The sequence below is a fragment of the Notolepis coatsorum genome (assembly GCF_963971535.1).
Source record: "Notolepis coatsorum genome assembly, chromosome: 20".
Classification (NCBI taxonomy): domain Eukaryota; kingdom Metazoa; phylum Chordata; class Actinopteri; order Aulopiformes; family Paralepididae; genus Notolepis; species Notolepis coatsorum.
The window spans coordinates 9,678,858-9,692,547 of NC_140184.1; the positions used below are offsets into that span (position 1 = coordinate 9,678,858).

General features: G+C 41.5%; 1 protein-coding gene across 2 annotated transcripts in view; it reads right to left on the reverse strand.

The window, feature by feature from the left end:
* Nucleotides 1-6,938: 6,938 nt before the first annotated feature.
* The window catches only part of LOC311247108 (tetraspanin-18B-like), a 79,658-nt gene continuing 72,906 nt past the window's right edge, over nt 6,939-13,690 (reverse strand). For both annotated transcript variants that reach the window (XM_084337421.1, XM_084337420.1), the window contains 3 exons: nt 12,155-12,316; nt 10,639-10,722; nt 6,939-7,069 (listed from right to left, as the gene is read on the reverse strand). In XM_084337421.1, the coding sequence (XP_084193547.1) occupies nt 7,019-7,069; nt 10,639-10,722; nt 12,155-12,316 (297 nt within the window). In that variant the 3' untranslated portion in view covers nt 6,939-7,018. The remainder of the gene's footprint in view (nt 7,070-10,638; nt 10,723-12,154; nt 12,317-13,690) is intronic.

Below are 13,690 nucleotides of genomic sequence, written 5' to 3' on the forward strand. Positions count from 1 at the left end.
TGGAAGGATTGTGATCAGTTAGAAAAACGTGCTGTGAGCCCCTTTCCATGACTGTCATGTGAATGCCTTATATCGTGGACTAGGGCACACACACTCACACACACACACACACACACACACACACACACACACACACACACACACACATGAGTATCTGCTGTCCAATAGGAGCCAGGGCTCTGGACCCCCCCCCCCCCCCCCCCCCCCCTCTGCCTTCAGCTGCATATAAACAGCCCCACAGAAAGCAGGTTGTGTTTCTCACGTGCAGCATGTGAGCGAGAGCCCTGCGTTGTCCTGTACGTGTTCTGCTGGAGGAATCCTACACACAAAGCACGTACAGTACAGCACTACATTCATACCAGATCACATATCAGACTGCCCACTCTCGCTCTCTCTCTCTCTCTCTCTCTCTCTCTCTCTCTCTCTCTCTCTCTCTCTCTCTCTCTCTCTCTCTTTATCTCTCTCTCTCGCTCTCTCTCTTTCTCTTTCTCTCTCTCTCTCTCTCTCTCTCTCTCTCTCTCTCTCTCTCTCTCTCTCTCTCTCTCTCTCTCTCTCGCTCTCTCTCTCTTTATCTCTCTCTCTTTATCTCTCTCTCTCTCTCCCTCTCTCTCTCGCTCTCTCTCTCTTTATCTCGCTCTCTCTCTCTCTCTCTCTCCCTCTCACTCTCTCTCTCTCACACATACACACGCATACACACATATGCATACACACGCATGCACATAATCACATGTCTGCACAGAGGAATGGAATGACAGTAATCTAAACAACATGACACTATTGTTGCTCAACACAGCACTCACTCACACAGGTTCTATTCAGCATGTGCACCGAACGTGTGTGTGTGTCTGTCTGTGTGTGTGTACACTGTGTACAGTGACCTGTTACGATGGGGTGGCGAGGGAAGGAGAGGAGAACCCAATATGCGGAACAATGATAACGAGAGAGAGGAGGCAGAGACGGCAGAGTAACGAATAGTGAAGGATTTTTACTGAGCAGTGGATAAACAAAAGCACGTTACAAAGAATAAACAAAAGCGAACTGAAAACACGGAAAACAAACCTCAGCTGAGCTGGAAAAACAGGACTGGAATAAACAGGAACAAACTCACAGGGGAAATAAAAAGGTAAACGGCAGACAAGAGCTTCACACATGAAGAACAGGGACACAACAGGAAACCGGGGTAACGGAGACAATGACGCCACAAGGAAGTGAGGACAGACCACACTTAAATACACAGACTGATTAAAACGAGTAACACCTGGCTAAGGCCAGGCCAACACACAGAAAGGCTAAATCTAATAAACACCATGGGGAAACACCAAACTAGACACAAAAAGCATAATCACACACAACAACCAGACAGGAGGACGACATCAAACAAGGGAAGGGAGAGCCCAAGACAACATGAACCAGGACATAACATTAATCATATTTAACCATAAATATATAATAGATTGCACTATCTGACGGTGCCCGCCAGAGGGCAGCAGAAGGCCACTGTTCATATTGTTCCAACTGTCCCAGACGCGTGAATATTAAAGGCAACCAACTTGTGTTCAGCTTTTCGTTCAGCGTTTCTCTGATTGGCCACACGGCCACGTGACCGCCCTAGCACACGCCCTTATCCGTGCTGTGTGTTGTCAGTAACAGAGAGAGACGCGGCAGAGAGTTACCGCGGCCGCGCATGCGCATGAGGCTCCCCCAGGTGCTCTGAGAGGTGCTCGAGAGGTGCTCGTTGGTTAATGCTTTGTTGTGTTTGCGTTGTTGGTTAATGCCCGTTGTTGTTGGTTAATGCCATATCGCTATCGCCGCATCACTTAACGCCATAACTAACTGCCTAACTAACTAACTAACTAACTAACTATTTCGCAATGGACCCTGCCGCCAACGTGCAAGCTTTTGTGCCAGCACAGAGCAATTCGCATGTTTCATTGATTAACGCCATTACCTGCTGTGCTGTAGGCGCAAGCAGAGGTACAGTAAGGTACAGTAGGTGTAGGTTACATGTTTCATTGATTAATGCCATTACCTGCTGTGCTGTAGGCGCAAGCAGAGGTACAGTAAGGTACATAATTGTAAGTAGGTGAATTCTACACATCTGACAACGCCATCTGACAATATCATAATGATGTGTTTTCTATATTATATCCACAATCATTCATCTAAAAAATTGTATGGGCGTAAATTAGGGATGTCCGATATTATCGGCCGACCGATATTATCGGCCGATATCGGCAGTAAAATGTGATATCGGAAAATATCGGTATCGGTTTAAAAACAAAAAAAAACAATAACAATATTTGTTATATATATATCCAGTGAAATTATTAGTTACCTGAAATTATTCAGTTTTTTAGATGGGGAAACCCTGCATATATCGGTATCGGTTGATATCGGTTGATATCGGTATCGGAAATTAAGAGTTGGACAATATCGGAATATCGGTATCGGTAAAAAAGCCAATATCGAGCATCCCTAGCGTAAATACATGTTAAGATATTCAAAATCGTCACAGCAGTATAGTTTGTTTATACTTCAGAAGTGATGTACAGTGACAGTGAATCTGGTAGTTGGTTGTTAAAAACGCGAAACATAATAACGTTACGCTTTCTAGTTCAGTCAGCTAGTTTGTTTATACTTCAGAAGTGATGTACAGTGACGAGTGAATCTGCCTCAACATTATGCTCCGCGCATTTCATAATCAGTCAGCGTTAAAAACGCGAAACATAATAACCTAGTTTGTTTATACTTCAGAAGTGATGTACAGTGACGCGTGAATCTGCCTCAACATTATGCTCCGCGCATTTCATAATCAGTCAGCAGCCTGCGTCCTCCACTGCTGCCGCTTGCTCCTTGGATTTCATTTGGGACGTGGGACGGCTGCTGCTTGCCTGCCGCGTAGGGGTGGGGGGTCGCGGCCAATGAGAGAAAAGCTGAACACAAGTTGGTTGCCTTTAATATTCACGCGGCCAGGCTTCACCTGCTGCTCCCTCCTTCCCACCTCCACCCATGAACAATATCCCTCCACTCTGAAACGTGGTGAACAGTCATGTCAATCTACTGCCACCCTGTGGCCAAATGCTGTTGGTGCTGCACTGTGTGTATCTCTGTTTTTTTTATGTTTTGATCTCCTGAATACCATCAGTAATCTGCTGTCTGTGTATCTGTTTTCTGTGTTGTAGTTATGATCAGTCTGGTGTTCTCTCAGTAATTGTATTTTGATTCAGTTTTGTGTTCTAGCCTAGTTTATTCCCCAGTGTGTGTTTGGCCTTGTGTGTTCCTGTACCCGGGCCCTGTGTGTTAGTTCAGTTTTCCCTCTCAGGTGTGTCTCGTTCCCAATTACCCTCTTGTGTCAATCAGTGTGTGTGTATATCTGCCTCGTTTGCCATTCTCTCTTTGTCGGTTCATTGTTTGGTTTCCCTACTAGTGTTTGTTTGCTTGCTTGTGTTTTGGCGTCCTCGCTGTTTGCTGTTCCTCGTTCCTTGTTCATGTTCTGGTCTCCAGTGTTTCTAGTAAGTTTCCTAGTGTTATTTTGTTTGTTCCACCCTTATTTGTTTTCGTGTAAAGTTCGTCTAGTTTGTTAGGGTTTTATTTGTAGTCAGTTTGTTCATGTTTTTCCTTGCCTGCCTTGCAGTGATTTTGTTTGTGCTTTTGGGACTTGCTCTCTTTTATGAGATTTATTCTTTGTTTTTGTATTCTTCCCTCTGCCAGCCATTGCTGTGCTATCCTGGTTTGTGCTCAGTAAAGCATTATACTTTGACATTTCACCCCTGGCTCCTTGTCTCGATATTGCCTATTGCCTCTTCTCGTCCTGTTTGCAATTGGGTCCTCTGCCAACACACCAATCCCTAACAACATTACCTTCAAGGCAACATTACCTTCAAGGCAACATTACCTTAAGACTACAAAGACAACATTACCTTCAAGACAACATTACCTTCAAGGCAACATTAGCTTCAAGGTGTGATGCCAGTACCTAACTATTGATTAAGAACCAGGCTTATATATTCATATTATATCTATATTATATATATATTCATTAAAGAGAACATTTTTGTTTGCAGTCCCTCTGAAACTCTAAACTATCTTGGTAACTATAATGAATGTGAAGGCAACATTACCTTCAAGGACAAATTATTTCAGGAAGCTTTTATGACTTTTTCCACTTTTATTAATTATTTTACATTCAGGGCATGAATGGCTTCATTTGAATGAAACCCCCTATTATAACAAAAGCATTATCTCTGCACAAAGAAAACCTCTTGAAGTTATTATACCATTTTCAACTCGTGTGTCCTTTTCGGGATGCGTTCTTACCTTTTCCTACCAGGCGTGACGGCACCAGTCCTGAGCACAGTGTTGCAGTATGCAGAAGAGACGCGTTGTGTGGTCTAAAGCAGTGGTTCTCAACTGGTCTAGCCTCGGGACCCAACATTTTCCTTAGGTGACCCAAATCTTTTAACCACTATGATTTTTTTTTTTTTTTTGCAGTAATACACAATCTTTCATGCACTGTTAAAAACATGAAATAAACACAAAAAGTGCAACAAAAGTGCAACTAGGGCTAAAAACCCAATGAAATTAAATAATAATAAATAATATGCTTCTTAGCAGACTTCTTGGCTTAACATAACAGACCTAAGTTTGGGGGAACTAATGGGATAACTGGGGTTGCAACAAAAGTGCAACTAGGGCTAAAAACACAATGAAATACAATAATAATAATAAATAATTATGCTTCTTAGCAGACTTCTTAGCTTAACATAACATACCTAAGTTTGGGGGAACTAATGGGATAACTGGGGTTGCGACAAAAGTGCAACTAGGGCTAAAAACACAATGAAATAAAATAATAATAATAAATAATATATGCTTCTTAGCAGACTTCTATCCCAGGGAACTAATGGGATAACTGGGGATGTTGTTTGCTCAAAGTCTGGGGTGATGGTAGACAAAGCAACTCTAAAGTCATGCTCAATGTCCAATCTGTTCCTCTGCTTTGTCTTCAGCTGGACCAGAGCTGAGAAGCCACTTTCACAAAGATAGGTAGTGCTAAAAAAAAGTATTAAAAAATAAAAAAATTTAAACACATCCGCGACCCACTCAAAATGGCCCCGCGACCCACCAGTTGAGAAACACTGGTCTAAAGGTTAAACATCAATGCACATAAAGATCCTATGGCACCGCATACTGCCTCGCAGACCTACGCGTCCGTCCCGGGTTCGCCTCCCGCTCCCGGGCTGATTTGTTGCATGTCCTCCCCACATCTCCTCCCGTTCTCCCTCTCCTCTGTCGGTCTTGTATGACCAAATAAAAACTGTAAAAATGCTAAAATAAATAAAGATCCTATGGCTCATAAAGATCCTGTGGCACACCGTGCACTCCAGACATGAAGTCGGCCTCTCATCACTTGTTTTTGATATGACTGCACGAGCCTCAGCTTGAAGGTTCTGTGTACAAACTCCATGGTTCTGTGTACAAACTCCATGGTTTCCACACATAGGAATGTCCCTACGGTTTGGGCTGTAGTTTGATCCTTTCAGATGAGGACGAAAGGTTTGAAGACAAAAACTGCTAGCTAACTCTAGCCATCCAAACAACTGCCTCTTTGCACTGTTGCGGTCAGCCAAGCGCTACCGGAGTCTCATGGCCGGTACAGAGACTCGGAAGGAGTCAGGCCATTAGGCTGCTTAATGACTCTATGTAACATCAACCCATCCATCCACACTCAGGCAAACGCTACCGGAGTCTCATGGCCGGTACAGAGAGACTCAGAAGGAGCTTCTATCCCCATCAGGCTACTCAATGCAGACTCTATGCAACACTAACTCATCCATCATTGCACACACATCCACATGCACACACTCACTTTAAACACTCACCTTTAACATTCACTTTAAACACTTTTAACACCACCATATTTGATCTATTTATTACAAAAAGATTTGCACTACATCCATGCCTCATTGTTTGCATTTTGTACTTAATTTTGTATATTGTATTGTATATTTTGTATAGTGTTTGGACTTTATTCTTTTAACTTTTTTACTGTATGAAGCACATTCTGAGGGGGCTCATACAGAACCAAGCATTTCACTGTAATGTACTTTATATACGTGACAAATAAAACAAAACTTGAACTTATATTCAGTGCTTCATATTTAAAATAAAATAGTCTACCAACAACAACATTGCATCAGTTTTGCAAGTAATGTGTTAAAAGTTAGAGAGTTGAAATCTCATGCCAACGATTATTTTACGAGTAGATATATTATTTCCGATGCATATATATGCTTATTTAGGAAGAAAACGATTTTGAACAAACTGATACAAATCACCATATCACAAAAGTCCTTTTAATGTCAGCCAGTGCCATTTACAGATACATAAGATCTTCAAACACGATCACAGAGATAGATACACAAAAAGTCCTTTTTTATTACCACTGATGCAATACAAACTGTCAGTCTGAAGTATTTACATAGAAATACACACACACACGCACGCACGCACGCGCACACACACACACACACACACAGTCTTTATGTAAGGGAAGGGTGCATTAATTTACAGGTGCTCCATGACATACATCAACACAGACCAGATCAACATAACACTTACTTTACATAATACTTTATAAACAACCCTGCATCAATGAGCTAGTAGAACTACTAAGCAATGCTGGGTGGTTGAGTTTTTGTGTGTCGTTTCTGAAATCCTCTTAATTCCTCTGCTTTCAGGGAAAACTACGTAGTGCAAAATGTAGCTGCAATTAAACCAAAACACATCCATTGTATTGGAGCAGTCAGCCGTGATCAGGATCACCTCTTCTCGTTCTGTGTGTGCACAGCGCCTCAGAAGCTCGGCCGTTCAGTACAAACCCCCCCCCCCCCTTCACTTAGTCATATGCATTAAAACACATAAAAGACCAATACTGTACAAATAACATCTACTGTTATATTCTTTACACGTTTATTTCTCTAGTGTTGTTCTTCTTCTTCTGCCTGCGGTGCTCGTGTTACTGCTGGATGCCTCGGAACAAACACATGGCAAACATCATGGCAAAGAGCTGGAGAGAGAGAGAGAGGAGAGAGAGGGGGAGAGAGAGAGGAGAGAGAGAGGGGGGCGGAGGGAGAGGGGGAGAGAGATAGATAGATAGATAGATAGATAGATAGATAGATAGATAGATAGAGAAAGGGGGAGGAGGAGAGAGAGAGAGAGAGAGCAAGATAGAGGGGGAGAGGGATGGGGAGAGATAGAGAGAGAGGGAGGAGAGAGAGATAGAGAGAAATAAAACTATTAATTCATTCATATTCATTCATTCAGTTACAGTGACTAGTAGGAAAAGCCCAGCCAGGAGTCACATGGCATTGGACATTGGATGTTGACCCTATGAACTGTGCTGAACTATGACCCTTGGAATTAAGGCATTTTACTGTAATTGTAGAACATGAAGGACAAACTTTTAAAGATTTTTCCTGCCACACGCAATTCAATGTATGTCCACAAGGGGGCCTCATACTACAGTGAAAGAAGGCAGCTGTTTTCGTTTTCATCTTTGAATGTACAATGCACATAGTCAGCAATGGCATAGTCAGCAAAACACAGGTACTTGACAGTAAACTTTGGCACCAGGAATATTTAAATCTCCAACATCTGCCGCTTGGTTACCAGGTTTCGACGTCACAAATCACCTCTAAACTGTTAATGAGAGGAGATGCATCACACCAGATTTAGCTATCGCCTAATTTCTAGTCTGCAGTCCCTGGGCAGGTATAAGGAATACACAATCTAGTATACATTATTAAGCAACACAAAATTTGATAAAATCACATAACAACATCATACTGCACAATTGCACTGTATTTTTATTCTAATTTAGTGTATATATTCTACTACAATCCTGCACAATTGTACAGCCATGTCCTATATTATATTCTATTGTATTGTTATTCTAATTTAGTTTATATTTTCCATTTTATTTTATTGTACTTTAATTGTCTGTTAATGTTGATGCACCAAACGACGACGCAAATTCCTTCTCATGTGCAATAAAGACCTTTCTGATTCTACAGTCATTCTGATTCATAGCCAGAAATCCTGACAATGAGAAATAGATACCTTCAAGTATCAATCAAAATGAACGCAGGCATGATTGATTAGTTACTCAGGATCCATGTTTTCACTTCACAAGACAAACAGTTTGAACATGTGTGTAGATTCAAAAACCTGTGGGGATCTCGTTCCACTCCTTTAGGCTTTAATCGAACAAGCAGATTGTGCAAAGGCAGTGTCTCGTCTTGGAACACTACGCTGCCCCCTAGAGGTAGGTCATGTGCACAGAGCCCTTAAGGCGTGGAGGGGCAGCGTTGTGAGTTCATCTTTAAAACAGATGAGTACATAATGAAAGTTACACATTATGCCTTAAAAGCTATTGACAGCTGGTGATATTGTTGGGATTTCTTATCAAATGTTGTAAGTGCTTGTTTGTAGAGAGACTCAAGAGGCCTCAAGCTTCAGAGTTTGAAAAAAATTATAGTATTACATTTTTTTTTCTTTTTTTCTTAAAACTAAGGGTGGGATCTAGTATAATAACTACATTATTTGAACGCATCAACATTTACATTTTTCTATTTCCATTTATATCAGGATAATCCTTATGTTTTTGTTTACTGGTAAAATACATAGTGCCTGTTTTCCTACATTCAACGTGAGACAGGAATCATTGAGCATCTTTGCAACATTCTCCATAGCTATTGATAGTTTAGCAGCCACTTGCTCTGCAGCCTTTCCATGACAGTAAATCACCGTGTCAGCCGCGTACATCTGGATTTCCACACTGTCACATAATAGATGGGAGATCATACTGTACATGATGATGTACAAACTGAACAATAGTGGTACAGAAATCGAGCCTTGCGGGGGCGGCACTCCACACGGTGCAGGCTCATGAAGGTGACGGTGCATCATTTATTCGCACACACTGGGAGCAGCCGGATAGATATGATTGTATCGAGTTCAGGGTATTTTTTGCAGTTTGTAGAGTTTGAGAGGAGTACTTGGTGGTTGGTAGGTCTAGAAAAACTGCTCCTACTGCGCCTTCTTTATCCGACTGCAAGGAGGAATAACAGCATGGCGTTTCAGTTGAATGATTTGGCCTGAACCCAAACTGCGTGGGATGCAGCGGGGGTTCAGATTCAAGATGTGCTACTACTTCTTCAACAGCCTTTGAGATGACTGATTGGTCGACAATTGTTTATCTCCTGATTTGTATACAGGGGTTACAATTGCAGATTTAAAAGCACTGGGAAATGTGCTCTCGTGAAATTACTGATTTATTGGGCGGCTAGGCGCCACTAACGCAGGAGATGCTGGGTTTGACCCCAGCTCTCGCCGTTGCTTCCGGCTTGGCTGGTCGTCCATACTAATACACATTGGCAGTATTAGGGGGTGGGAAAGCCGGTGGGTGGGGATCGGACGTTGTGGACAGCGACTCCTACAGGTCGGTTGGTGCGCCTGTACAGCAGAATCAGGAAGCAGCGCGAGCCTCCCACGCGTTACTCCTCGCCACTGAGAGATCGTGCTGTGCAGGTGAAAAGATGCAACGGCTGCCTCCTCGTGTACCGGAGGGGATACGTGATGCAAGGCTTCGTCCACATTGCAGCCGGCTTGTGGGAGGCATGGCCTAACAACGTTCGAGACAGGGGAGGGTAGAATTGGATAATTACGAAATTGGGATGGGAGAAAAATAGAAAATGGGGAGAAAAAGTAGATAACATTTTTTTTACTGATTTATTATCAGAGTAGCTGGAGTGGTACAGGTAAGATTGTCTCTATACTTTTTTAAGGAGAACAGTGTCAAGTCCATATCCTTTGCTCTGGAATTTGATAGAGAATAGAGTATTTTGTTGACTTTTTCCTCATTAGTACCATTCAAATTCAGGGCAGTTTTATCGTTAATACAAATTTGGGGGATATGTGTTTGTGGTAAATTCTGATCCAGTCCCAGGACAGAATTAATAAAATAATAATTGAAACTAGTAGTAACTAACTACTACTGTTAGTGTATTCACAAATATATTGTGAATATTTACTGTCAATATATAAGCGTAGCTTCGTGGCATCACAAGTTAGTCTTGGCATATACAGCTCAGCAGTAAAAACTAAGATTAGTTACAATAACTTTACTATGTGACACAGAAACCCACAAGTCCTCAGAGACCGTACAATTGTTGCACAATAATACAGTCAAATTAACCCTTGTGACCAATTGTTTAGAGTTTCAACCCTTTTTCAAATTTTGATCACCATTACGTCGTTTTAACAAGCATAACAGAAGTCTATGCAACTGCTTCACATTCTCAGAGAACCATCGCTCTCCTTGTTGCATTGTAAAGTTATTATTGTGTCTCATATTCATTTTCGCCAGGGACTACAGCCATAGAGAGAACAGTTCTGAACCAGAGAGGCGTTATTTTTAATAATGTTTTTTGCTATGGAAGAGACTTATTCTTGTATGCAAGCCTATGTTAACTGTTCCAAGATCATGGAAATAGCATAGAATTCCGGTATGAACAAGGTTTGAAGAGGATGAACTAACGTTAATTGCATTTAGACAACGGAAGATATTGGACATACTTCTATTGTCAAGACAACGATCGCCATGGCTCCTGTCAGGTAGATGTAGGTCTCGAAGTAGTCCACCATTGCAGAGTAACAGCCCTGTAGGGGGGAAAAAACATGTAAATCTTTTTTGCTTCATTGTCTCAGAGAGGAAATGATTCCTTTACATTTGACCCGACCGCTTAGAAGCAGCAACAGTCCAAGCACCCCCGCTGAGCAGGTAGCTTGAGCAAGACACTTAACCCCTAATTGCTCCTGATGAGCAGGTTGGCACCTTGCATGGTCGCCGCCGCCGTCGGTTAGGGTTAGGGTAAAATGTGAGGAACAAATTGTAAAGCGCTTTGGTTAAAAGTGCTATATAAATGCAGCCATTTATGGTTCTGAATCAAATCAAATCAAATGTATTGTATAGCCCGAGATCACATGGAATAGCGCCCATTGGCTGTACAAGTCTTCTTGTACAAGTCAAGAAGAAACGTCACAAAAGATCAAAAACAAAAAACACCATAAAATCCATATGCAGCAACACTCCCAGACTTTCCCCAATGAAGATGAGGAACGACTCACTAAAAACCTAGCAATAGACGAAAGAAAAAGCACCACAGGCGGCGTGGAGGAGAGAGACCTCAGATGGGCTGTTCAAAGGGGATCAATGTGGAATATTTATTGTGTTATTGAATATTTCTTTAACGTGGCATAATGTACCTATCCTTTCAGGTTTTGTAAAAAAAAAAAAAAAAAAAAAAAAACGTTCATTACAGAAAACAAAGTGGAATATTCATTAAATCAGCCATTTCTGAAAGAGCATGGCACTGACAAAATACATGAATACTGGATTATGTGCATCTTTTAACACCCATGTGGCAATTCCTTTTGGTATGCATGTTTGAGTGTGTACATGTACACTACTAGAGTCCTCTATTTTGACCTTGCTGTGTTGCACTTGTATGTGTGGGCGTGTGTCTGAAGTGGGTGAACGCATGTAGCAAGCCCCCCCCCCCAATATAATATAATGTAAGTAATTTTTCACGATTTTTGGAAAAGAACAAAAAACAAAAAGTCCAGCAAATTTATCAAATGTTCCACAAGATGTATCAACACATTTGCAAAAATACAAAAACACAACAACCATTGCGTAACAAAATAAGGTGACTTTTAAACAAAATATGTCGTGACTTAGGCATTTTTTCCTCGTACATACATACATGTCATACACTAAGGCAGTTGTTTTACTTGCCTAAGTCATGTGATCGGCGTATGTAAGGTTACAAATGCACAAGTCACACGAGTGAGTTAGGTAGATGGTGATTTTTTTTACGTAACAAGCGTTCTGATTGGCTGAGGACATAGGGCGATGCAGCAGCGTGAGGAGATTACAGTTTGGCAAAAATCTCAATTTGGCAAAGAAAATTACTTAGGCAATTATCGTATGAGGCTAACGATGTGCACCTAGGTACATTCCTGTGTGTGTGTGTGTGTGTGTGTGTGTGTGTGTGTGTGTGTGTGTGTGTGGTGAGGCCAATCTTATGACCTTGTTGTGTCTGATGGCCATGCTGCCACTGACACACTGCTCCACGTCTCCAGGGTAACCGTTCCTCTGGCAACAGTCCTCGGGCACCAGCTTAGTGGGGTTGATGAGTCTGAAGAGACTCTCCTCAAAGTCCTCCGCACTGCTCACTCCACAGCAATCAAACTGAAACACAGGGCAGAAAACATATAAACAAGGACGCGGAGACATCGGCACGGCCGTGTAAATAGACAAGTGATAATGATTTGTGTGAATGAATGGATGAAGTTTATTTTTCGGTCTTGTTTACAGACCAATCAAACACCCCCTTGTGGACTTGCAAAAAATAAAAAAAATAAAAGGCAAGCTCACACACAAAATCCAAAATCAACGACCGAAAAAAAGGAATAGGCTGAAACACATGCTTATTTTTGCCTATCCTTTACACATTCTTAAAAACGAAATATATTTTAATATAAGAAAGAAAAACTTAAAATATGCTGCAAGATATAATTTTTTTAAACAAAAAACAAATGTTTGATGTTTTACTCAAAACTGTACTCGTGAATTATTTGATCCTTTAAGGCTTTTTTAAATCTCCCCTGAGAAGTACACAACTTCAACCCGTCACCAGGCACGTTGGAACTTTAAATCGGTAGGGGGTGCGGCCTTTGAGATATATATATTTTTTTTGCGCAGTGGTGAAAAACAGAGTCGGGACACATTTCCTTTAGTCTAGCCTGTACCCCCCAGACATGTTGCTGGCCCCGTCAAAACAGTATCCTATCAGCCTCTCCATGGGCAGGTCGAGGCATAAAAGAATGTCTTTTATACACAAAAACAGCGTCTCGGCTGTTGTGTCTGGGTCGGGCATTGTAAAAACCCCAAAAGAAGTTCTGAGCTTCCAAGTTGTCATCGGCGAACTGTATATACCTTAAAGCGGACAAAAGGCACTAGGAACACTTAAATTCACACCCTTTAATTAATGAAGCAAATAATAATAATAATAATAATAATAATAATAATAATAATAATAATAATAATAATAATAATAATAATAATAATAATAATAATAATAATAATAATACACTGTATTTGTATAGCACCTTTCATACAAGAATTGCAGCTCAAAGTGCTTCACAGCAATAAAAAAAGACAGGCATAAAATGAGCACAACATTGGCAGATCAAGAGCAATGCATAAAGTGCAGACATAAAGCATAAAATAGATAGCAGCAAAATAGACAAAGTCAAGGTAAGACATAGAACAATAAATCACATCGTTTTTCATATTAGGATCTAAGATCTAGGGTTAACTCGCCGAACGTTGAGCGCCAGGACCCCCGAAAACCAGAGTATAGTCGGGTTTTCATCGTTGTTTCTTTTATTCGATATTTCCATTCATAAAGCCATGCCGGCAGCCTGTGTTATCACTGGGGATGGGTCTGAGATCTCAAAAGTCCAATACTGCCGCCTAACGCCTTGCGGCCGCTATTGCACTCCATTTGAAACGATGTGGCTTGGTGTCTGGGCCGAGCTGCGGCCTGTGGGCGGGGTCTAA